This window comes from Lonchura striata, chromosome 3, assembly GCF_046129695.1.
Source record: "Lonchura striata isolate bLonStr1 chromosome 3, bLonStr1.mat, whole genome shotgun sequence".
NCBI classification, from domain to species: domain Eukaryota; kingdom Metazoa; phylum Chordata; class Aves; order Passeriformes; family Estrildidae; genus Lonchura; species Lonchura striata.
The window spans coordinates 46,080,275-46,107,640 of NC_134605.1; the positions used below are offsets into that span (position 1 = coordinate 46,080,275).

Here is a 27,366-nt window from a genome sequence, read left to right on the forward strand (position 1 = left end):
CTCTTTTAACTGGCTTTTGTCTGGTTAGTGTAGTTCTGGGTATCTTCAGTACTTGGGAAAAAACAGCTTTCCAATTTGGATTACGTGAATTTAAAATGAAAACTTAACTGAAACGATTGGAGCTCTGATGTGCTCTGAAGAGAAGTCAGCAAATGTAGATCACTCTGAGGTTTCTGGATTAGCATAGCAGTCAATTTTTAGGTTTTGGCTGTATGTTCTTCATTGAAAGCACTTACTAGAACTATCTGAAATTTTAAAGGAAGTATTAAGACTGTAGTATAGTGCTCTCTTCTAGTTCAAGAAAGGAGAATATATCATCATTCTAAATACTGTCTGATATTTTGCTTGATTCTTGGAACAAAACTTAGAATATTTGGGTTTATTTTTATAGCACTACTTGTATATTTTAGATGCCCAGATATATGGGTGCCATACCATTTTATTATCCACTGCTCTGTAGTTTCAAGTGTCATAATTTTTACTCATTAATTTGTGTTGATGGCTACTTGATAGCAATAGGCAGTGAAATAATTCTTTTGAGTTCAAATTAGTAGCTTTTTCTAAAATTATTATTGTAGTATAAGTAGTTCACAGAGATTCCAGAGATTATATATCCTTCAGTCTTTTGCTAACTTTGACATCCTCATGGTAAGATAATAATCCTTGTACTCAGAATTGTCATATGGCAATGTACTCACTAAATTTTGATATCCATTGCTAAACAGGGCCATGTTTTTTTTTTTTTCCTCTCAGAAAAATCTTTGAGTACCCAGGTACATGAAGAAAAAATATTTCTAAGTAGCATACTGCCTTTGAGATATATATGTTTTAATATGGATCCTGCATCCTCTGCTGGAGGAAGTGTTTTAAGTCCCGATACTCTTTAGGTAAAGAAAAAGAGAAAAGAAATATCAATATATACATACCTAAACATTTTATTTTTCAAAAAAATATGACAATGGTCAGGAGAGAAAATAAGCTGAATGAAAAAAGGTATTGAATTCCAGGGATCTGGATTTTTTTTATGACTAGGCAAAAATTCCTGTGCTTCGTGAAAGAAATGACTGTACTGTTCTTTTGGACTGTGTCTAATGTAATATATGATTGAAATGAAGCAGTTGCTGTGAGATGCCACAGCAAAAGGGAACTTCAGAAGTGACTGCCAGTCCCTGCCTACCATGTCCCCAGCCCTTCCTGAATTTTGAACCTTCCTAGACTAGTTGAAAGATCTGCACCTCCTAACAGGTGAACAACTCAGCAAAACCTGAGTTATTTATGGTAATGACATGTAATTTCAGGTCAAAGAACATTAAGCACTCCAAAAAAGAGAGGTAACAAAATATGGTCTGGTAGAAGAGAATATTAGAATTTGTTTGTTTGCTCTCTGGTGTATATGTGGATTTTTTGTTTGTTTTGTTTTGTTATTTTTTAAAATTTTTTTGAGTTCTCCCCTTGGATTAATGACTAATGCATATATAGCAACAGAAGCTTTGAATCTTAGTCTTTCCTGAATTTGGATGGGTGCTGGGAATTCCATGGGAAAAGGGTTCCTATGGCTTCTAGTCTTGAAGATAGACAAAAGATGGAGGTGTCAGTGTGAAACAGAATCTGTATTTAGATGTGTTGTGAAACATTTGCTTGCTTGTTTTCTGAATCATAGCTTAGATCTTAGATACATGTGCTAGACTGAGGTATCCACTGTTTCATTTATTTTTGTTTATGTGAGTTTTACATTTATTTTGTCTACATTAGGACAATTAGTCTTGGATAGGAGTAATCTTATTTATTTTTAGCTTTACCTAATCTGTGTTCCTAGAAATTTCCAGATGAGTAAATATAATATTCTACCATACTTATGCCTTTTTCCTCCCTGAAATGGGATACTAAAGTCTTCCAGAGTAGGTTCCAAAAGCAGACAAAATTTTATCTCCATATATTGCAAAGACAAATCTTAGAATTTGTGACAAAGTGGTCTGTAAGAAAGAAATGTCTTCTTGTGACTTGAGTCCCTCATTGGACTCTTCCACAGATGAAATGGGAGCACAGCGGGACCTGGGAGGTCTCTGACAAAGCTCACAGCAGAAGGCCTATAAAATACAGCTTTAATTAGGCCTATAAAATACAGCTTTAATTACAAATGGAGAATCTTATTGTGCTTTGCACTGTACCACACTTTCAAAATCAAATCTCTTTGGATAAATTCACAATAATTCCCATGTAAGTATACATGCACCGTTCAAGTGGCTGTCCTGAGAGACATTCTATTTAAACATGAATATACCAATGTAGAATTAGTGTGTGCAGTGTATAAATACTTGGAAAATATTGCACATGACTCATGAAGCTATCTGGTGTCCATTAAAATAAAGTAAATGGACAATCAGCAATTATATGGCAATTAATTGTAAAACATAATGGCTGTTGAGCTTTGAGTGGGTTCTCTGATAACAGTTGAGGCTGCCTTGTTCACTTACACTTTGGGACAGCAATTTTCTCTCACAGCAGGGCAATAAAGCATGTGTCACCTCTTTCTAGCAGTGTCACACAGGCAAATTGCTTGCAGTGCTGTTTTCAGAGCATGTACCATTTTAACAAAACAAAAGATGTATCAAAGGCAAGATAATAAAAAAAAATTGTACATAAATCTAACTTGTCTATTGTTTACTCCTTTTTTTTTAAGACAGTGTAGTTGCATTTAGATTTAAATCATTACTTACTTTTATAACTTGCCAACATCTTATGAAATAATTTCTTATCTTGTATCTGTTTTAATACATTTAGCTTTTTTTGAGGAGGCATTTCTGCAGCTCTGGTTGATAACAAAAGTCACAGTAAAGATTGCTAAGAAAATAAATAGGAGCAAATCAGAATTTTGTGTACCACTGAACAAAACCATAAAGGTGCTCTTTAACTGAAATGTATATTAAAAGTGAGAAAGTTTACTTTGAATGGAGCTGTTTTAACAGTTGAGAACTAAGTACATTGCCTTTTACTACAGTAATTTCACAAGCAAGTTCAGATATTGCTAATTTTGAAAATTGCTCCTGCTTTGCAGCAAACTATCTCAATTATTAAACTTCTATGTGGCATCTGTTAGCAAAAGGTCAATATGTGAATGCAGTAAAACCACTGAAGGCATGATATTCTGCAGCGTTTTCTGTGCAAAGTCCAGAGACCAATCTACTACAGATATACTGCTCTTAGTGCCAGCTAAGTATTTAATAGCATGCTAAATGCTCTAGTATCTGAATTGTGTTCTAGTAGGTATTCTCAATCCTTTCTGAGACTGTAAAATAGTCCAAAGACTTTTTAGAGAGAGTAACTTAAAATCTGTTTCCTTACTGAGTCATGAAAGAGTTTAGTTAATATAAAACCTTAAGCTTTTGGAGTTATTCTCACTTCCCCCATAGAAGAAATGGATGACATTTTTATGTGCTGTTCTTTGTTCTTATGCAAGATACTCTCATATGCTGCAGGTTGTAGGGTCAGGGTTTGTCAGGTACCCCTAATTTTAACTTCAATATTATAGCATTCTTTAAAATGACAAACCATGAATAGCAGCAGTGAAACCTTTTCAAGTGCATGTTCACTAATGGCAGAGCTTTACTCAAGAAGAAATGAAGAGACGATTTGTGGGACTCTGTATTCTGCATTTTTGACTGGTTGGTACTGAATACAGTGTGGAAATAATTCAGCATCAGTTCCTTTGCTGCCTGTTATCTGATTTTAAATGGACATTTTTGACTTCTAGAATTTGAAGTGCTTTCCACAAAATAAAGACAGAAAGTGAGGTATTGGCATTTTAAAGAGAAGATACCAGGAGACTATCTTCATTACTAGAAGCTATAGAATAGAACATATTTTCCTTCATACTAGATACATTTCTGAAAATAAGAAATGTTAACTTCAAAATAGACTTTGATATGCTGTATTTAAGGAAAGAGATTTACTGATTTCTTGCTTTTTCTTTCTACAGCTAGTTGATGTGGAAAAATGGGTATGTGATTCTGTCTTTTATTCACTTGATCCCAAATGTTTCATGTTGCCACTGAGTCTAACCTGTCTGTTTTGATACCCTGTGTGTTCATGACCCTTCAACTTGCACGGCTCAAAAAAACCAAAAAAAGACATGAATACATGGTCATGTAAAATCTGGTCACTTCTTAATTGTCCTATCAAATTTCATTATTTTTATCTCTTTAAATTTGATCACAGAATCATGTGATATAAATGTAGGATTATTGCCTTTCAGTTTTGAGCCCTGCTGTCTAATGTTATAGCTCCATTTTGTAACCCACCCTGTCTTTTTCAGTATAGACACTGTAATCTTTAACTGCATGACAGTAAGATAGTTAATATTGATAAATTATGTGTGATGCTGTGTGTAGCTGCAAATGTATTTATATTAAGTGTTGGAGAACAGCTGCTACAGAGCAAAACCAATATTTTCTAGATCTTAGCAAATAAAGCACAATTCTCTGCTTAATGTGTTATTAAGGCCTTTCCTAATGTGTCTGTGTATACCATACATATTTGTTTGGGCATCTGATATAACTCCCCTCTGTGGGACATATTTATGTATGTTTTTCTTCAATGTAATCTCTAACACCAGTGTTATGTGAGAGTTAGTGGTTGTAAAATGTATGTAGAATTGTTTGTTCACCTTGGAAAATATTTGAGGCCTCTCTGAAAGCTTGGACTATAATAGGTCTACTTGGTTTCATAATACTCAGATTGGGCTGCACATGACCAGAGACACCCTCAGGTGTCTTCTGAAATATGGCCAATAACATAACTACAGCACTGGTCTCATTTTATTTCAGCCAGAAATTACAGAATTTTAATTTGTGATTATTACATCTTTATAGTAAGTAGTGACTCAAGTTAGAGCTTGCCTGAGACTTCTGTAGGTAAGTACATTGTTTAAATAGTGGCTTAGGCTTTTCAGCACTGTTTATACTGTACTCAGAAATATCTGTGTTATGTCACATACATGTCACAGACATGTCACAGATGTTTATAATATTTATTACACAATAACTGCAGTTAAGTATTAATTTTTGCTGATTGTATCAGTATGACAGAATTATCCATATTCTGTGAATCTGGTATTTATGACAACCATCAATTGTTATACAATTGATTTTGACATTTTTAAAGACATACTGATGGTCAGGTTATCTTTAAATTTTGTCCAATTTATAATTACAATTGAGAAAGCTTGGTTATACATCTTTAGATTATTATTCCTATGAGGAATTTTGCTATAAAGAGAAAAAAACGACAATAAAAAGCACATTCAGTATTATACAGGCAGCTCTCCTCATACCCCACAATGCATGAAATATTATATGCCAGAAGTTAATTTTTAGTTTATTATTTTTATAAAAAAATATTATTACTTAGTTTATTATTAAGCCACTGACATAGCTTATTTTTGACTGAAGCATTCATAATCTGTTAATGGAAAATGTAATATTACTTGTATATATAGAAAATAGATTTGCTCTTTTGGTGGTTTGTTGTTGGTTTTTTTAATGGTTGTTTGTTTTTAAATTCAGAATTTAGTAACATCAAAATCTTGCTCAGAAAGGCTGCTTCATCAAAATGTGTTCTTAAACCATTTTTAAAAGAACTGGTTCTCATGAGAGCAAAGCTAAATGTGTCATTCCAAGTTACATTGGGTAAATGTACTTTCCCTAATAGACTGATTCTATAATCCAGACAACCCCTCTGATGGGGGTGGAGTGCATACTGGCTTTACTTCATGCATTAAATTATTCTCTCTCAGGTGAAGCTCCAGTCTGGCCAGGAAAGCAGACTGTAACTCCAGAGTGTTACCAGAGGTCTGATGGTGCACTGGAGCAGTGAATTAATGCAGTGGAAAGCTGGCTGCTGTAAAGCTGCATGCTCGCTGGGGCAGGCACCTCACTCTGACACATGTACTGCTTGATAAGCCATTTTCCAGCACAGAGTGCACGAGGTTAATGCAAGTGTGTTTGGTTCTGTCTGTGGAAAACTTAAAGCCCAAGCCCAGAGAGAAGCTTCATGTCAAATTAATGGGCAAATTAGTAGCTGAACCTTGCTGTAAGCAGTTTCATGCTGTTCAAAGTATAAGCTAAAGTCATTAGTTTCTGAGCTGTTCTAGCCTGTGAAGTGTACTTACAAAAGTTTTAGAAGAAATTACTTCAGTTCCTGTGTACTTCTGTCAAATGACTATAATTCTTCTTGTGATTTTGTTCCAAAATCTTTATTCTACTAAAGGGATATGGTCTCAGTTGAAGCTGGGTACAAAGTAAATCACTTTAAGATCCTTTTGTCTCTGAGCAGGTAGGAGAGTGAAGGCTTGTAGATCTGCTTCAGTGCAGAATCAAGTAGATTAAAGACATCTTGCCCAATGTAAAACCTAGTGGAGGCAAGGCATCCTGGTTCCCATTTAATATCTGAAAATATTTTTTCTGCTTTTTATAAAACTACCAAGGTGAGGAACCCCCAGTATTTGATCAAAGGGATTTATTAAATTTGAGCCAAAATTTATAAGACCCTGAATGTATTTTCTTTACAGAGAAAATGAGAGTAATGCAGTAAGATGAAAATGAATAACACATAGTGAAAGGAATTCCTTTAATCTCCCTGACATTTTTTAAATCTTTTAATGTATTTATGAAATAAAGGAAATAATCTTAAAGTGTCTTTTTCTGTGAATTAGCAATGTGCTTGCAAATTTGTGATCTCAAGGGAGGTGTTGTGTACTTGAATACAACAGGACTAATGTACTCATAAAAGCACCTGAGTATCTACCTTGGTTTTCAGGATAACTGCTTAGCTCTACAACAGGTTTCAGTGTAAGGATAAGAACTTTTCTTGGGTATCTCTGGTGATGTAATAATTTGGCCTTTTTTACACATTTGACTATATCTAGTTGGTAAATTATTTTGAAAATTTGGCATTAAGAGCCATCCAGATTTTTTTTTTTTTTTTTTTTTTGGGGGGATTACTCTGAAGATTTTTTACCTGAAAGGAAATGAAGTGTGTTGTTTCTTAAATTCAGAATGCAAGGTACAAGAATTTTCATGTTTACCCTGGCTGATGGCAAAGTTATGCTAATTATAACATTTTAGCATTGTCTTCAGTTTTTGAGACAGACAAATCTTCTGCTGAGGGTAATGGTAATTTTTCTCTCTTTGCCTCAAGTAGTAACTATATTTTATGGCATTTTATGGCAGTTTTATGGCATTAGTGAAGCTAATTTTCGATTTCTTTGGAGAAAATGAACTTGCAGATTAAGAAAACACTTTAGACACTTTTCAAAAGAATTGTTTTCATTACAGAGACTTCTAAGCTGAGAAGTAGTGAATAAATTCTCACTTTGGTAGTGTGGACTGGATAAATATAACAAATGGAATTTGACTAGTGGAAACAACCTAGGGTTCTTGTGGAGGTTGGAGTGAGCCACAAAACAAAGCTTCATCAAGGGAAATGATTCAAGTAATACATCTTCAGTTCTATTAAAGTAATTAATTGTACATCAGTACTTTATAATCAGTATGATTTTCAAGCATTAAATGAATTATATAAGGACAATTTTTTCTTATAATTTCTTGCTCACACTTAATTTGCTTAAATATAGATTGATTGTTCATATTGCTGTAGGAAAGTACATTATTTGTGCACAAATATTTAATGCTCAAATATAAAGAATTTACATTCAAATTTTAGATGTAACACAGACAGAGGTGGCTCAATGTAGGGAGTAATATGAGCAGTGTTGACTCAGTTTTATATACTGAGAAGTCAGTTCTAATATACATCTTGGAGGAAAATAAGAGATAATACCATATGATGATATCAAAATGGAGTGACTATGGAACTGGTGCTTAAAATGTCACACCTACAGTGATAGTTTCAACTATATCTGTAATTCCATCCTTAGTGTATTGTATATTTTAGTGGATGCTAATTGCAGCCCAAGTAAATTCACATCAGCAAAAAAACCCCAAAAAACTACTGCAAACATTTTCTAAGTACACGTTTTAATTTCTAAAGAAATCTGTGTGCATACTGACTAAAACTTATCTCAATCAAATAGTGACATTTCCAAATGTGTGCTAGGGTTTCTTTGGTGTTTCTCCTTCAAACCCTGTTATAGATCTGAGAATTTCAAGCTAGGTTCTGTGTGGCAACAGTAAGTTCTGTGAATTATGGCAAACTGTCTCAGTTTACTTGTTTTCAATACTTGTTGGATAGGTTAGTGTAAAAAGCTAATATTTCTAAGTAGCAAATGGAATGCTATAAAAATTGTACAAAAGACATAGGAGATTATCTCTAAATTAAAGGATTTTTGGCAACTTTCCTACTAAAAAATTCCAAATAAAATATAAATATTTTTATTTCCTCCTTGCATGTAGCCAGAAAGCCCAAGAATTAAGGTGAAATTATGATAAATTAGAATATTAAGTGATAAGCTACCTGAAAGCTGTCCAAGGAGCCAAGGAATATAATGGTCTCAAACAGCTGTAGATATTTATATTAAAAACACATCCTTAAGTGTACTCAGATAAACTTTCTGTAGGTTTTAAGTATCAATTATTTGCTTTATTTTGAGAAAGAGGAAGTAATTAGGAGGATGAATAGAATGATATATATATTCTCAAATATAATGATTTTAAATTCTGCAAAGGCTTTTTTATTACTTTTCCTTTTTCAAGTCCTGTTCCAAGCCAGTCAGGTATTCCAGCTGCTGAGTGCTCAGTTTAGTTCCTCCATGAGGATATTTGTTTGATACTAAGCACTCACATTAATATTTGTCCCCAAAAGGTCAGATAGCATATGCAACTGAAGGCTTTAACAGAGGAATATGATTATTCTGTTGTTCCTTACATTGAATTACTAGTCCTTCCTCTCATGATGTCTTCTGAAAAAAATGGACACTAAGGAAACAGCATTAAAATCAGAGGACACTGATTTCTTTAACAAGAGAAGGAGAATGTGGTAATTTCAATGCATTTAGTCATCAAATTTGCATTGGTCTCACTTGCAGAGGGTTTACTGCACTCATTGCATACTCATTCTCCTCACCTCAGTCACAGCAGAGTGCTTTTGCAACTCATTCCTAGTCAGGCTTACTTTGACCTCCAATACAGTCAGTTATTGGGATCTCCCTGTCACTCCAGAAATACAAATGGGAATTGAAGGTATTACAGCTGTACATCGGTGTATACTGGAGCCTTTTACTACTGTGGGTCTGATGAGACAGACCATTGGATCCACACAGTCCAGTAAAGTCTAGAAAAGTCCAATTGTCCCTTTAATCCATCTTTCTGTGGACAAGGTCCTTGTAGTCCTAGCAATAGTTTTGACAACTCACTTGAAAGTATGAGTTAGGAATCCCTTCAATCAAGAGTAAGATCAGCCCTTCTGCTCTGGAGAACTTCCCACAGGAAACTGGACCAGCGATTTTCCTAGAGGGACCCCATTTGTGATGGTCTTTCCTTGCAACTCACATATTTGTGCCTCTAGGACTGAAGCAGATTTTCCAGCTTAGTTCCTCATCTTATCTCTGTGGTCACTCAGGTCAAACCACAGGGTGCTGTGTAGTCACTGTGTCCTCTCTTTTGAGCAGAGGAAAGCTTACTCCTTATACTGGTCCATACAGATGGTGAGCTGGATCTCTGTGCTGCTGGACCAGTTTTTCCACAGCTGAGATGATGAAGGAAAAAAGATTTTCATGTTACTGGAGTTGGCCAGCCATTTCATCCACCTCCAGCCTGGCTAATTTCCTCAGGGACTGGATACCTTTTTTGGTGGTGGCCCACTTGCCTAGGTGACATTTAATGTCTTTCTTGAAGGGATACCTTTCTTTCACATCTGACAGAAGTTGCCTTCAGAACCTAAGGACTTGTACCCCTTTTCCAGCCACTTTGTCAATGCTTCATTACCTAGAAAGGAATCCCAGCTGTTTCACTTCTTTACCCTCTAATTCTGGGCTGCTGCTCCCATTTTCCCAACATAGGAACTGCAAGGTGACAATGGACTTACCTAGACACTAGACAGTAGCTGAAATATTTTCACACATTTCACAGCTCACTCAGGGAAAGAGATCCAGTGGTTGGCACCTCATTTGTGAGTTTTTGCTTTCTTCTCCCTTATCAGTGTCTACCTCTCTTCCTCCTCCTGTTCTTGTGATGCCCTGCTTTAGGATAGTCTGCCTTGTCAACTTTTTCCTCCTGCTCCCTCTTAGAAGATGTTCTTTCATTCCTTATTAAATGGCCTCACTTTTGCTTCCAATATTTCTTTCTGTGTATGGAGAAGACTGATGCAGGCATGTGTTGGTTCTTTGGTTCAGCTGCAGTGCCTGTTGCCAGGGTTAGGGTAGCTGCAGAGCTTGTCCTTTTGCCATCAGATCCAGAGACCTTCTCTGCCCCTTGAGGGTACTGAAAAATGTTGAACAGGGCTCATTAGGCCTGAGTCAGGTCCAAGCAGGTGATTTGTGTCTTTCTGGAATTGCCGGAATGACAGAATACTTTTTCCAAATATTTTACTAGTTTCTCAGGATTCTGCACTTGTTCAGAGGTGTGATTCCAAAATGTTGGAGGTGATCACTGTCCTAAGCACTTGTGTATTCTATCCCACACACCCTACCACTCACCACTATCCAGCCTCAGTGCAGATCTGTGAGTGGTATTTTTAACTATTTTTTTAACCATAAACAAGACCTGAAGCATATTAAGGAGCCCTAGCAATAGGAACATGCTGGTTTGAACATCCTGATGATATTCAGAATTCTCAAGCACTGTTGTAATTAGCCTGGGGAAGAGGAAGATGGAGGAAGGTAGCTCCCCCATAGATTAGTTCTCTTTGAAGTAAAGATAAAAGGTGTAATTACTCATAGTTTCTAATAGATGGTTCTTGGAACACAGAGGTGGTGGCAATTCTGCGTACAAACTCCAGGTTAGTCTCATGTATCTCAATTTAACCTATCTTAATACAGTGTTACAAAATACAACAAAATAATGGCATTAATCCAGCCCCCAAAGGTGATAAACAGCTTGGCAAGGAACACATACCACAAGTAAGATGTTACATAATTCAACTTTGAGAACATGTATAGCAGCTGTAAGAAAGATGGCCTTTCTATTAAGGCCTGTTGTGATGGGATGGGTTTGGTAGTTTTAATCTGAAAAAGGGTCATTCTATATTAGATATAAACAAGTTTTTATGATGAGAGTGGTGAGACACTGGAACAAGTTGCCCAAAGAAGTGGTGGGTGCCCCATCCCTGGAAACATTCGAGGTGAGATTGGATGAAACTCTGAGCAACCTGTTCTAGTTGAAGTTGTCACTTCTCATTGTGGGGGTTTGGACTAGATGATCTTTAAAGGTCCCCTAGCCCTTTAAATGGTTGGCTTTTTGGTTATACCCTTAGCATTCTATGATTCTCCATTTCTATGAACTATGAGAGCAAATAAATCAACATTTCAACCAGAGACTAATAAACTAATAAAATGAACGCTTATAAATATTTTTTATGGCATACTCTGGTCAGAGCATTGTTATCTCAACCCTTTAAATCTGCAGGCAGTTAAGCACCTGCTGCTAGCTCACTGGATCCCCAGCCACCAATAGAATGAGGGCAAGAATTGAGAGAACAAAAGGTAAAGTTTGTGAGTTAAGGACAGCTTTATAGGACAGAAAACAAAATAATAATAATCATAATGAAAAAAGAATTAAAGCGAGTGATGCACAATGCAATTGCTCAGCACTCACCAACTGATGCCAAGCCAGTTCCTGAGCAGTGGTTCCAGGCCAGCTTTCTCCCCATTTTGTATACAAAGCATGACTCTATATTGTGTGGAATATCTCTTTGGCCAGTTTTGATTGGCTGTTCTGACTATGCTTCCTCCCAGCTTCTTATGTCTTCCAGCCTACTCCCTGGCAGGGTGATAAAACAACCTGAAAAGTCCTTGACTTAGTATAAGCACTACTTAGAAACAGCTAGAATATACTGACACTGTTTTCATACAAAATTCAAAATACAGCACATCACCAGCCACTAGGAAGAAACTTATCTCTGTCCCAGACGAAACCAGGACGGGAAGCTAGAATGACTTTAGGAAATCTGAAATTATATGTGTGTTCTATCTGTTTAATTTTCATATATGCATTCTGAATTGCTAATGTTAGTCCAGAAACTCATGTGCACAATTGTCCTGAGACACAGAGAACAAGTGTTAAGGAGGAGGAAGTTCTGCCCTCTGCAGAGAATGAGTTGAAGGAATTTCTTGTGTAACAGCATGTTGCATACATAAAGTACATAATTTCTGCTGTTTTTTTTTTTTTTTTCTTTCTCTCCTTTTTTTATTTCTTCCCAAGCTGAGAGTTTATGTTTTTCGAAGTAAACATTCTCATTTAGCTAAGAAGAGATTTGGTCTAAAAACCTTGGAGAATGTTCTTGCAGAGCAATATGTCAGGAATGTCCAGAACCCTCTGTGCTGGCCATTTGCTTGTAGCTGTGGCCCTCACAGGTCATGATATGTAACTTCTCAGGCTTGGCCTGAGCTTTCATAAGGGTATTCACTTTGCATTTGTGGGCATAACGTATGTTTAAGTATTTGCAATAACATTTCAGAGTATGGTGATTTTTAAAGTGATAGATAGATACGTGTTCAAATTTCCCTCACCCACTGCTGTCTATCAGGTTTTCTTGAGGGGTTTATTTCACAGCACATTCTAGCTCTAAGAATCATGTGTAAATTATCTTAAAAATTATTAAGGAACCAAAGGTGTTCTAAAGCATATCATATGACTGACCCAATTAGATGACAATTGTTTCTCTCTCATTTGCTATAGTTCATTTAATACATCAACTGAAGAGAATGAATTGTTAAATCTGGTCTTTCAAAGAATCCAGCACAAGAAGCTGCTGTATCACTTTAGTAATCAATAGAAGATATAAACTATTCACTTTAATTTGAAGGTAGTTAAAATATTACAATCAAGCACTTAAATTATCAAAAAGAAAACCAGAAAGTTTTACAGGGCTGTTGTTGACTGTACTTTTAATATGGGAAGAAACAATAGGATCATGTAATTATCAGAATAAAATTTTGTATATGAATGACTGCTGGAAGAGACTGAGGTCTTTTGATAGAGCTAATGTCCTTGATAAACTGACAGCATGTTGGCAGGTGAAAGTCTGTATTGACAAATACAGACTCTTGCAAATAGGAAAGGATTAATTTGAAATAATCATCTACATAAATTGTTTATTACATCCCACTGTAGAAATCTTAGCAAAGATTCCTGGTTAGTTTCTGGAGCCACCCAGTAAAAGCAGCAAAATTTCAGAGTGACAACTACAAAGCTATACTGATAACAACCAAATAGCCCTAAAAGAAGAGAAGAAGTCTTTGAACATTTTAAGAGTATTAATTATAGGGGTTTTTCTCTTTTAGCTAGAACATCTTGTACATCTTTGAGAACTTGTACATTTTGCACGTCTTTAAGATACTTCTCTTCAAAAAAATGCATACGAAATTAAAGCAGCCAGCCTTGCTTGGAAGCTCTCCAGTTAGTATCTTTTCATTTGGGATGGAGACAAACTTCAGTCCTCAGTTTCACATTTTTGATATCAAAACATGAACAGATGAGGTCAAAAGGGGGAAGGTGGCCAAAAATGTCTGACAAAGAAAATCTATCACTCTCCTTTTATTCTTGAGCAACATTCATGAAAATTAACCTAAAAATGTCCATAATCTTCTAGTATCGACCATGTGGCACTTGATTTTTTAAAATCGGTGCATGAAGTCTTACTAATATATAAATTTTCTTAATTTATTTTTCATTTGCATACAGTATGTTTCTACAATAGTGGTTTTGCTCTTCAGCACTACATTTTGAGTCACATTGTACTTGTTAGAAACTCATCAGAACAAGTTGTTTAAGAGAATCGGGCACGGCTCTTGTTTTACCTGTACTATGTTTAATCTTTAAGTAATAGGTATTTCATGTGCTATATTATTTCAAGTGAAGAAAAATATGAGAAAACTATTGCAACAGCAACAAAAAAAAGCCTTGTTCAGAGTAGCCGTTTTGCTTTCTAGCACGAGCTATAATTATGCTAATTGCAATGATAAATGTTCCTTTTAAATGTGGTTTCTAGTGAGTGTATCCCACTCACTTTTTCAGGGAAAACAAATCCCATTTTTATGCACCTGAAAGCCAGTGTTCATTTCACATGTTTTCCTTTTTTTTTCCCTTCTCATGGATCTGCAGAAATGTATGCTGAAGGTAAGGAAGTTAAGTTTGGTATTATATTTCCTATGTATTCCTACAGTTTAATTAATTATATTCATTAATTTTTAACAACAGCATCAAACTTACCTTCTTGAACATAAAGCATACAGAATTTAAAAAAAAATGGATTTAGAAACCACAATGACTCTAGTTTGTTTTGGGGTTATGATTATGAAGGACCAAAGGCAGACTGTGGAGAAAGGACTTTTGTCTGAGTTCTCTAATTTTCAATTCATACTAAACCTTTCAGTGAGAGTGTAGCATTACGTGGTAAATACAAAATCTTGAGACAATGAATAAATAACAGAAGTTACAGTAAAACATTTTGGAAACAAAAACATTTTGAACCTGCAAGTATTTTGAATAACTGACATTAAACAATTACCTGCAATTTTCTCCAAAATGTGTTGCTTATTCATTTTCTACTTTAATTACCAGTCTGTTCCCAATTCAAAATCTAAACTGATTTCTTTACTTATTTTCATCCCCTAAGAGTTTACTTTTCTATGGTATGGTCATACTTCACTGTCACTCTCCAAAACTGAGCAAATTCTCAGCTAGATAAGCAGTTCTATTTTAAGGGCTGGATTTAATGATGTCAGAGGAGTTTTCTTAGCATTATTTCTTTGCTGATCCATCTTTCCTTCCCACTCGGCTGTCTGTCTTATTCTTTATCCGTGAGTTTCTTTCTTGAGTGATAGGGATGATTCACATTCCTTGTATCATACAACAACAGAAAAAGCTTAGTCACGATCCTTAACCTGTGAAAAATTCCTCCCTCCTCCACTCATTTAGCTCTAAAATAACCAGGAAGATTTTTATTATTTCTTCTTTGTCCTATGCAGATTAGGAGGAGGAGAATGGGGGAAGAGAAATCCTCACTAGGCTAAAGGAAAAATTGATAAATTTTATCTTCCTGGGCAATTTCTTTTCCAAAACACTGGAAGTGCTTGAAAGTAGGCATTTGTAGTGGAAGTATTGCCTCAGCCATAAATATAAATGTTTCTTTTACATATAAATCTGGAAACAGACAATCAATATTATTCACTTTTGATTAATTTTTACTGCTGTGTCTGCTATTCATTGTTGTAAAGTTTCCCATTTCTAGAAAAGTAGTAACATAAATGTAGTGTCAGAAATATTAATAATGAAGTATATTTGAAGTGTTTCTAATTCTGCCTTCCAACAGGTCAATATTAGCAAAATTGGAATAATTTAGCATGGTGCTGGAACTAATATTTTTCGTAATTTCTAATTATTCCAATCTTTTTAATGTAGGGAGTAAAATATTTCTGTGTTCTTAAATGAATAAGACATGCTTATGGGGATTTTTTTAGCCAGATGATTTATTCAAATTCAGATTTTTATGTGATATTTATATAGAACAAAATGACACATTGGGAAGCCATCTTTAGGAAACCTATAGTTTAGCTGAAGCCTTTTTTCTAGGTTTTTTTTTTTTTTTTTTTTTTTTTTGTTTTTTTTTTTTTTTTTTTTGGCCTGGCAGAGAATCAGAGGTAACTGCTGATCAAGTTAATAAAAGAAGTTTGTTTTGTTACTTTTTTCTTGCGTTTTTTCTTACCTTTTTTTTTTGTCACACATCATTATCTGGGATTGATAACTACCAGTAGTTATCAATCACACTAATCTCTGTGGCTGCATTTTTGCAGCATTTGCTGTTTGATAGTGAATTTCACAGAAAGTCTATAGTGGTTTAGGAGTGAAGTATAAAGACATGAATATGTATAGCATGTATAATGTCTTGAGAGATTCAACTTCCTGTTTGTTGTTCTCATATAACATGGTGTGTGGGCTACAGTGAGACAAAAAAGGGGTTTTAGACTTCGAATTTACCCTTTGGTATTGCTCTTATGTGATAGGAACAGAGTGAGGAAATATTATCTCAATGCCTCATGTCATTTGATTATGAACATGTCAGTGAATTGATTTACTTTGTATCTTTAAATTTTAAGCAACTAAATGCTAGTTGTTTGGTGCCAACCACTGGAAATGGCAACCCAAGAGCACAGTAATTGCAGAAGGATTAGCATTGTTGTTTTCTTCCATAGAAGAATTCAAGGGTTCTGGGCCTGGATGCTGTAACTTCAGGAGGGAAATTCTGTCTGTTTTGTATCAAGATTATAAAATAAAAATGTATACTTCTATGAGCAAGAAGATGTAAAACTTCTTGGCTTATTCTCTGTAGCTTTGTGGTCTTTAATGCTTGCAGCATTTTCAAGTTCTCTGATGTTGCTGAAGATTTAATTTCCCGGTGTTAGTATTCCAAGCATCAGTTTAGTTTTTCCTGACTAATCTTGTCTTGCAAGACTTCTAGCAGCTCTGTTCCAGGGTTACTTCACAAGTTCTGCAGTGATTCAGCCTGTTTCCACACACTCTGTTCTCACCACTGCTTGGGTTTTCTGGACTCTGCTTGGCATTCATCTCACAAAACTGAAATGCCAAACTTAGAGCCATGGATATTCCAAGCTCTCTGTGTAACCACAAGCAGAATGCTCAGATTTTAAGCGGACTGAATTACTGACCAAAAAGGCCCCTTTTCTATCCACTGGCTATTTAATTGCCTTAAGCCACATTAATTTGAGTGTTTTGTCATCAAGTGTATTAGGTCTGGCTGCGATGGAGCTTGTTTTCCCTGCAGCAGCCCTCACAGTGTTGTGCTTTGCATTGGTGTCAACAACACACCAGTGCTTTGGCTATTGCTGAGCAGCACTGGCACAGCATTAGCACTCACCATTCCAACATTCCACCTCTCATCTGTGGGCTGGTGTGGGAAAGATCTTGGGATAGGACACACCAAGGACACTAGACCCAAATTTACCAAAGGAATATTCCATATCATATTATGTCAGCTCATGTATAAAAGCTATGAAAAGGAAAAAGTGGAGGTATTTGTTATTTAGAGCATTTGCGTTCTGGAGCAACCATGATGCATGCTGAAGCCCTGCTTCTGGGGAAGTGACCAGACATTTCCTGCTGATGGGGAGTAGCAAATAAAATATTTGGTTTTTTTTTCCTTTACTTGTATACATGTATGACCTCTCGCTTCTGCTTTAGTAAACTGCCTTATCCCCCCTGTTTCCCATCTTACTTTTTCTCCCCTGTCTACCTGAGGGAGTGATAGAGCAGCCTGGGGGGCACCTGGCATCTAGCGAAGGTCAGCCGACCATAACAAGATTTTTTTTTTTTTTAGCTTTTCATTTACAGTTTTTCATGTAATTGATCATAGGGGTATTAGAGAATAAGCCTTCCTGTATTTTCCAGCTGGCTGTTGCTCAATATCAAAAATAAGCTCTCGTTAGTCATCTGAAGTTTGGTGTGAAGAGTTTAGACAGTATGTACTTGTGGGGAGCAAGAGGTCTCGTTGAACACTTACCTGTTGTGGCCTCCTATTCTATGCAGCTTGCAGGACTGCAGCATTACTGATTTTAGATAAACACTGGCCTCCATCAACTTTGGTCTACAACAGATTGAGAAATAGCACATTAATAATGAAATCAATAGATGAGTAGATATTTCTTTGCTATGGAAATATTTTGAGAATCATCTCCTCTACATAAATGGTTGTAGTGTTGTGCAAATACTTATGTGTAGAATCATGGTGAGATGGTTTTAAACCGTGGAACATCCTTCCCTCCTATTCCTCCCAGGCCCCTTTATTAATTTCCTGATTTCTTTCACTTCATGACTAATTCTGCCATCATGGGGTTTTCCTTCTTCTAAGTAAGGATTCAAAATTTTCAAGATTACATTTATTCCACATCCTTTCAATAATTTTTGTTTTGTCTTGCAGGTTGCTTAAATAGAAAGGTTTAATTTGCTTAAATGAAGGAAGTTGCAAAGAATTTTATATAAACAAAGCACATGTTTCTTGTGCAATCACTGTTTTTTTTTAATTTTATTTTCAGTAACTAGCTCAGAAAAAATACCTTTATTAGCCTGCTGATTTTGAAAGCTTTCTTCTGCGTCTTGATAAAGGCATTGATGTCGACAGCCTTGCATCCCTAATCTTGACACAGGTTGTTTCAGACTGGGAACACCAGGGCCTAAATACACTTTTACTCAGAATACATGGTAGTTGCTTTTTTTTTTCATGCCAGTAAATGTGGTCAGACCCGGGTTTCCTATTTGATTTCTTTCTAATGGATCAAATGGAGAATTTCAGAATGTAAAAAATTCTCTTGAATGAAAAAATTGACAGTTGCGATGTGGGTCCTTGGGAAGGGACTTGGAAAAGATTTTGTCACTGGAAGAACATTTCTTTTTATCTTAATATAATTCTCTAGCATTTCCATCAGTGGTGGGTGCTTGGTTTATTTCTGAGTGGTGGTAGGTTCTCAAAACAGGTAACTGTATTCTATTCTGTATTTAGTTATACTTCTGATTATGCATTTAGTCTTAAGTTTCTAAATTTAGAAATAGGAATATTTTTTAAATAACTTTGCAGTTTTCTAGCAGTATAAGCTCCTGAACTTCATGAAACTTGGAAAATCCTTTTGATGGCAAACATGATGCCTTTTGTATTAATATTTGCAAGCATTTTTATGGAAGTATTGGTGTCATATGTTTAACATGCTGCTGTCTCCAGCATCTGATTTAAGTTCAAGATGGCCAGTGTCAATGTGTTCCATTTTAATGAAGTGTGAGTAGTCAGAACTTTAAAGGACATTGTTTTACTCCAATGTACATATGAAACAACAACTAATAGTCATATTTGAAACTTTTAATATTGTCTTACAGTAGTTGCCTTGAAAAACATTTGTGAAGAAAAATGGGGAGCATGTTGCTTCTTTTATTGTACTGCCACTTTACCATATTCAGTGCCATGAAAGCAGTTGTGTAGTATTTTTTTGGAAACCCATTAAAAGCAATATTGATTGCTCATAACTTCCATCTAGTGTTTTAGGGCTGGATCTGGGGCACACAGGAAATACAAGGCTGTACAGCTGATTGTGATTAAGTCATGATATGCCATTACTGTAAGTTATATGGACTGAATTTTTAAAGGATTTACTGATGTAGTTTGTTTCATTTAATTTTTCAAAAAAGTTATTTTTGAAGTCTATCAAAGCTATTTTTCCTTACACTTTAGTCTTTGTACTGTCATTTTCCATATAGCAAATGTCAGTAACTCCTTTCTAATAATATGGACCTCTCATGGAATGAAGCAGGAAAAGCCTTTACATTCTTCTTAAAAACTTGCTATGTTATTTTGTATGAATGTTTCTAGAGTGTGAATCAGGTCCTGTGTGACACATTCAGTATTTTTAAATTGCTTTTGTGGGTGACTAGACTTGTTTGAATAGTCACATGTTAAATGCAATTGCTGTCAGGCTTTCTTATTTCTTAATAATAACATTACAGATGCTTTTTCTTTACATATACAAAGCATTGAAATAACTGTCTTGTTTAAATACTTCTAAATGCTTTCATATGGTTCTTGCTGTGATACCTCTCTGAAAATCAGAGCTTTTTCCTCTTTTCTCACACATTGGAAGATTGTGCAGACCTGTGAAGAAAATTCAGTAAAAAAAAATCAGCATTTGCTTGCAATAGAATTCTCATTGGTCTGAGGAATGTTTTTGTCTGCTAGAAATAAAGTTGTTAGTATAAGAAGAAGGGAAGGGCAATGGCTGACTCAGAATCATGAATGCCACAAGGTCATTCACCAGCCTCTCAAAGGTCTCATTGTGAGGCTCCCAAAGGCACAAATGGTTTTAAAACCTGTATTCATGTGACCATGATTAATTTCCTGCAGCTTCTCAATGTATGTATCCAGGAGTGCAGCAGTGCAGCCATAGGCACAGCAGTGCAGGTGCTGCTGTGTGAGTCTTTTGGTCTGTGAGGTGATTGATTACACATCTGGGCCTGTGACAGCCCTGTGTGTGCAAAGTCATACTGATACAAAGGGATGGTTGAATCAGGTATAACGTATCTTACTCCATATTTGGTTGGTATTCATGGTAAAATTGATCATTTTTTTTGTTCTATCATTGCACATTTTACTACATAGCTTTTAGGCTGTAGGTTTTGAGTGCTTTTTGGCATTTTAATCTTCTTTCTATTAAAAAAACATGAAAAATAATTTCCAAATTTTAGCTTCTTATTTTTGATTTTGGTTTACAGTAGCACTATTTACATCAAATTAAAAAGCTCAGATCTTAGTAATGTCATTGCCTTGTCTTCCAATGTTTTGTATTTGAAAGCTGACTATATTTTTTGAATGCTAATTTATTCAGCTCTAATTCTCTTTGTTCTGTTTGAAATTGCCTTTTCTTTAGAAAAAACTTTTGGGTAATGAGATGACTCCAAATTAATCTTGTATTCCAGCTGCAGAAATATTGCATTAGAGAGGTACAGTTTTACGTTAAGTTTTCACAAGCAGTGTGAATTTGTCAGTCCTGTGTTCTTTCAATCTGATATTATTATCTTTAATGTTTGCCAGTTCTGAAGACTTTTAAGTAGTTTTGTATACCCCACATTCTTGAGGAATAAAATGTGAAGAGTTTCTGTTAATATAATTGACACTTCTGAATAGCATAGCTTGTAGAACTTCATTGGATAACTTATTCTTTGAAAAAAATGTATTTTTGTTCAGCCTGGTTTTATTCGAGGAATGTGTTGCTCAACTTGGAAATTACTCTGAAAATTGGAAATTTTAAACATAAAGAAAATATGACTCATGAAAAATAATGTGGTTGTTAGAAATTGCATTGCATTATAATGCCATTCATACATTTGTGCAAAAATTTGTGGGCATTATGGATTGAATTAGTCAGCATTGTGGCTTCCAAGTAGTCTTACAGAGTCTTCTGATTGCAATATTACAATAAATTGGTAAAACTTCAGTGTCAGTTCTCATCTTGGATGTTGCATTTTTGCCACGGAAGTCCAATTATTAATTTTTTTTTTAATATGGAAAATTTAAAGTTTTCTGCTGGAAATTGAATGGCTCATTTTAAAAACCAAAGATTGTTTCAGCAGGCAATCATTGTCCAACAGCTACTTGCTATGCAGATTTTGGCATAAAGATAAATACTGTATATGTAGTTATGAGGTGAGCTGTTAAAATAGGAAATGAACTTACAGGTATGTACATGTCCTGAAAGACAAGCTCCAAACTGGAAGGCAGTTTCATAGAGATAGCCTTGTTTTCTATCCTTTTCTATATTTTTCTGTTTCATCTTATCACTTTGTCTCCAAAAAAATGGTTTAATTATGATTACTTCTCAGAAACCCTTAAGTGGAAAATGCTGTCCATGTTTTTTACATTTTAGAAACAAACCTCAGACTTGCTTGCATTCTTCTAATGGACAAAGTAATACTAATTAAATGGAATTGCTTTAATCCTATTGGGGAAAAAAAAATCTAAATACCCGCTCCTCCATTTTTCATAAAAGTGATTGAATTTTTTTAGAACCTTTCTCCTGTTCAGCTACAAGTGAGAATTTAACAAAATAGTTGCTAGACAGACAATATAGCCAAAAAAAGGGCAAGCTAATATTGCTGTGATTTTTGCAACAATCAAATCTTTATGTTAGATATCAAATTTGTGGATAATAAAAAAGAATACTTTTGATAAAAATACCGGTGAAATTTTAACATTTTTTTTGTATTACTGACTTTGTTAGTTGGATACCTATGTGTGCTGTTGATAAAGTTTGCAGGTACATCTGAAATGATGGTAGGGCAGTGAGTTCACAGCAGTTTTTTTCTCTCTTCCCCAGTGTGATGAGTAGCAGATATTCAGTGTTCATCTTTGGCACAGTAGGCCTGACATTATTAAATGCCTTGTTCTTTCCTCATGCCATTGGAAAAAGAGGTGGTGCTAATGGTAGCTCAGAGCTAAGTCTGAACTACCAGAATAAGTCTTCATATCTTATTGTCAAGATTGTGCCTGTGACAAACTTGATTACTTTGCCTATTTCTTAGTAAAAATTAATGTCATTCAGTCTTCCAAAGAGATTTTTCAATGTGCCTCCCTGCATTTTGACTGCTATGGAGTTTGTTGACAGCCAAAATATACCTTGTGTCCATCAAGCTGCTCTTTTCTCAATAAATGAAAAAGCTAGAAACTCTTGGCAGTTTCTTAAAAATGCTAAAATTATTGCCTTTGAAGTTCTTGGTGCTTTATCACCTATCCCTCTTGTTTTTTCCCTTGACCAAGTAATTCAAAGTTCAATAAATGCTAATGCATAAAAGATAAAGATGGACAACATAGAAAGGATATAATTGTATGTTGCTATCATAACCATTCAGTTAAATTGATCTTCAGCACTGAAATATAGCTGCCACAGATGTAAGATAGTATGATTTTTTAAATTTATTTTGTAATAAATCTGATGTTCCAGTCAAACAGAAGGTCAATCTTTTATGGTAAAAAAAAGGGTATAAATACCATATATAAAAAATTAAATTCCTTAAAATTAAATGTAGGATTTCTATATGAAAGTATAATTATGCTTATGGAGTTGTTGCATTTATAGATTCATAAAATATTTACTTAACATTACTTCTTGCAGAGTGTGCTGTGCATAATGTTACATGAGTTGTTCTGTCAGAGAAGTATGAATTTATGCTCTTGACAGTGTTTTGTCAGACATTCTCTGCTCCTGTCCAGTGATTTTCAGCATAAGGAATACATAAATCTTCAGAAAAAATTGAAGGCTTGTTCATGTCTTAATGAGATCCATTTATTTGTTCATGAGTGGTTAAATTGATTATTGATAAATAGAAACTGTAGTAAAAATATTGGGGGAAAATGATTGTAGTTTCTTGAAATAAAAGTGAATTTTGTCACTTTAATTTTCTTTTACTCAAGATTTATGCTGTTTCTCAAGAGGAATAATTACTTGGACATGATTTTTGAATTTTCATAACCTCCAAATACTGTTGAGTTAGCTTGGAGTCTTTGAACATTTACCTCTCCTAGCAGATAAAGAATTCTTTCTGATAGTATTAAAGCAGTGTGGGACAAAGCAATTTGCAGGTTGATAGTCTTCAATATGGTTGAAGACTAAATTACTCTCTGGTAAAATAAGGAGAATATTCAGAAATCTTCCTCTGCATACCATCTGTCTTGGAAGGATATAATTTGTAGGAAAAATGGGTGAATATGAAGACACTTAACAATAGGTGAATTTGTAGAGGGTAGCATGACACACATCTAAGCTGCTCTTAGAGGCTACCTGCTTTCTGCACAAGGAAAAAGGATTCTTGATTCTAGAACACAGTTTTTACGAAACAAGTGATGGCTCAAAGTACACAGTGTTCTCTCATCTTTCTTTCTTTCTTTCTCAAAAGGCTCCATTTTATTAAAACATACCAGTATATAATTTCTCTTTACCTTTCAGTCTGCACAAGGTGGTGGACATCGAACTCTGCTCTATGGGCACGCAATCTTGCTGCGCCATTCCTACAGCGGCATGGTACGTAACTGTGTTACATCACTTGGGAGAAGCAGTGGGTTCTTTTTTGTATGAAAGTTATGTTTGAAAGTGCCCAGAATATTGCCTTTTACTGATATCTGGAGAATTACTCACATCAGAGGCATTTTACTGTGGTTCCTAAAAACCTTTATGAAGGGTAGGTGCTTAGAAATGCAAAACCAAGCTGGTTGTATCTGGGTAAGTGCCATAAACTAAGTCTGGCTCCCCTAGTGCTGTATCCCCTGTTCATCAGTCTGAGTTGGTGAGTTTTCATTTCTTTCCCCTTGGATTTTCCACATTGCATAAACTGTGACTGAATCTACAACTGGCACCTTACTGTCAACCTGAGCATGTTGGAGACTGAGTGGGAAAGGAGATTCCTTCTTACATGTGTTTTGGACAGAAGTCTTAGTTGGAATTCCCTGATGAATTATACAGGTTCCAAACTCCTTACCTAAAAGTGAGGCTTCATGGAGCTGAAATCGGATGCAACTAACATCATTATTTCCACTCTTAGTATTCCTGTCTCAGTGAAAAGATAACCTGGGCAGACTGAGGGGTTATTTTAGAACACATATTTTTGTCAAGACTCCTTGAGTGCATTTCAGCTTATCAGAAGCTGAAATGTTCTTCATAATAACTAATGGGGATAATCTAAGAATATTAATCCTGTGTTAGTGGGTTGATGGCTTTTTATATTACTGGAAATGAGCAGAACAAGTAACGTAAGTTTTTTTCTTTTGGTAGTACCTATGCTGTCTCTCTACATCTCGATCGTCAATGGATAAGCTGGCATTTGATGTAGGATTGCAAGAGGACACAACAGGTAATCACTAATTTAAAAGACTGTATAGTGAAGAATGCTGTCAGTTTAAAACTAAAAGTCTAAGAATTGCTTAGTTAGATTGCTTGTTTTTAAAGCTTTGCTTTAGATAGGAGTAGTAAAAATAACAGCTGCAACAATTAAACAGTTCAAAGATCTGAGTTTTTTTTCTGAATAGCATGGTTTTAGTTAAAGAAGCCCATCTGAAAACAAGATTTATCATGGGAACAGAATTTATGACTAATACTTACACATATTCTGGGGGATTAGAGGCACTAATAGTCAGTAAAAGTGGAAGAACATATTTCAATTTGGATTTATGTGATCTTTCAAATATTATTTTAAGTGGTATGTAAATGCTTATTTTCATTGCTCTTAGTTATGGGTTTCTCTTTTTCTTTGTCCAGTTTCTCAGCAGAGTATCCTTCAATGTCTTTTCCAGAATCTGTAATGAAGGTGACAGGGAATTGCTTTAGCAAAAGCAGCCTGGACCAGGTTGCCTAGAGAATACAGAGAGCCATCATCTTATTCAACTCTGGAAGCACCACTTCCAGAGGTCTTACTCTTTTGTTTATGTGTATTATTTTGAGCTGAGTTTCTGACAAGGTGAGGCAGTAATGATACTAATTATGGAAAACACATGGACACTTGGTTTAGCCCAGTGAAAACTAGATCAGAACTTTTAAGACTGAAACACATGTGACAGTAACATCAGTGACATTGGGCCTTTCCTTTCTTGTTTCATTCTTTGCTGTTACTCAATACTAACATTAGGTGAGGCTTGCTGGTGGACCATACATCCTGCTTCTAAACAACGATCAGAAGGAGAAAAGGTGCGCGTTGGAGATGATCTGATTTTAGTCAGTGTCTCTTCAGAACGATATTTGGTAAGTTGTATAAAATTATCTGTACAGTGGTTCTTCTACAGAAAAGAAAAGGTAATGAAAGTTTTACAGTAAAATTTGGCTTATATTTCCACTTCCTAAAAGTATAACTTAAGGTTCTTAAAATGTTTTCTTAAATAACATTTTGCAGAACAACATACTGAAGGTCTGGAAAGTGTGATATATGGTTAATCTAATTGTTGTTCATTTCAGTAGTGGAATAGGAGTTTAAAAATTTGTTTAGATGAAATGAAGTGATTACAGAAAAAATAATACCCACATTTCATGACTGAGATGTTTAGAATCCATGTGGGTGTTAATAGGTCAACAACACTATCATATATATTAAAATTTTGTACAAAATTTTGGGACATTTAATGTAGGTACATTGGATTTGTGGGCTTAGCAGGTCCATATTTTATTGAGATGATGTACAGTGTAATATATAGAGCTACTGACATGTGAAATGAAATATAATTGAAATACTCAATGATTAAACATAATTGAAATATTTTACAAGTTATTGTGCTGGCTGCTTCTTATCACTGGTTTGCACAGTTTTCTTCTTCACAAAAGGATCTCCCATTTTTTCTCTAATGAAGCACGTCAACACTTTAAGATGTATTTTTTATTTATTCTTGGTGTTGCAAACACTTTATGGCAAAAAGAAGGTGAAAATAATAATAAAATAATTTTGCTGGAAGCTTCTGAAAAATCAGCCCCAGTGATTTGGCCCAACAACTTAAAAAAAGATTCTTTAATGAGGAAGTGTTTTGAGTTTGTCAAAAATCTGTCTCTGACCTAGGAGGGCATTGAAGATGTTGAAGGGCCTTGAGAGGAAGGCATTTGAGAAGCAGCTGAGGTCACTTGGTCTGCTCAGCCTGGAGAAGACTGAGGGGAGACCTCACTGCAGCTACAGCTTCCTCATGAGGGGAAGCAGGGGACAAGCACTGATCTCTTCTCTGTGGTGACAGTGACAGGACCCAAAGGAATGGCCTGAAGCTGAGTCAGGGAAGCTTTATTAGAAAAAAGTTCTTTATCCAGAGGGTGGTTGGGCACTGCAACAGGCTCCCCAGAGAAGTAGTCACAACACCAAGCCTGACAGATTTTGGACATCACTTTTGGGCACCAGGTGTGACTCTTGGGGATGGTGCTGTGCAGGGCAGGGGAACTTGATGATCCTTGTGGGTCCCTTCCAACTCTGGATATTCTATGAGTCTGTGAGATGTGCATATAACATTGAAGTTTATTCTCTATTATTCACTTTTTTTAAAATCAGTTTTTAATATTTTTTTCAAGTATTTAAGAAAAAAGTGTATAGATAAGATGTCAATTATAAAATTGAAAATATTTTCCCTTTTGTTGGAAACACATAGGAAAATGAGAATACAATTGTTAGAATATAATTCTAACTTCTAATTAGAAGCTCAATAGCTCATTTAATTAGTTTTTTGTAATTAGATATTCTGAAAACTTTCTGGTCATCTTTGTATTTTAAAACTATTTTAAATAATTACTTTTATAAGAATTGTAAATACACATAGTGAAAAAACAACTTCTTATGGATTGAATTTTTTAGAAATCCAATTAATGGAAAGGTTTTAATCAAAGACATTTGATTTCTTTGAGTTGCGGTTAAAGCGCTTGCTTTCTTTAACAGCAGATAAAGAAGTTGAATTTTGGTACAGATTGTGTCTCTATGTAGGCACTTCCTTGCCTCTAATTAGTAATAATCAGCTCAGCCTATTATTTAGGGTTTGTGCCTCAGCTGTTGATTCTTAAGGCTGTCACATGTACTTTTATACAGCATGAGGCACAATTCTGTCTACAGAGACTGATTTTCCTTAAGATGTGGTATTAATGCATGTACTGTCTGTTCCATGCAAAATATCAATATACTAAAAATAAATAATATTTTC

The 27,366-nt window shown here is 35.2% G+C and overlaps 1 protein-coding gene across 6 annotated transcripts in view; it reads left to right on the forward strand.

Moving 5' to 3' along the window:
- The window catches only part of RYR2 (ryanodine receptor 2), a 381,271-nt gene that overhangs the window by 128,125 nt on the left and 225,780 nt on the right, over positions 1 to 27,366 (forward strand). For 4 of the 6 annotated variants that reach the window (XM_021527067.3, XM_021527070.3, XM_021527068.3 and 1 more), the window contains exons 4-7: positions 3,977 to 3,997; positions 23,666 to 23,740; positions 24,488 to 24,566; positions 25,338 to 25,450. In XM_021527067.3, coding sequence (XP_021382742.2) covers positions 3,977 to 3,997; positions 23,666 to 23,740; positions 24,488 to 24,566; positions 25,338 to 25,450 — 288 coding nt within the window. The remainder of the gene's footprint in view (positions 1 to 3,976; positions 3,998 to 23,665; positions 23,741 to 24,487; positions 24,567 to 25,337; positions 25,451 to 27,366) is intronic. The other 2 variants (XM_021527069.3, XM_021527072.3) reach the window with 1 other exon arrangement.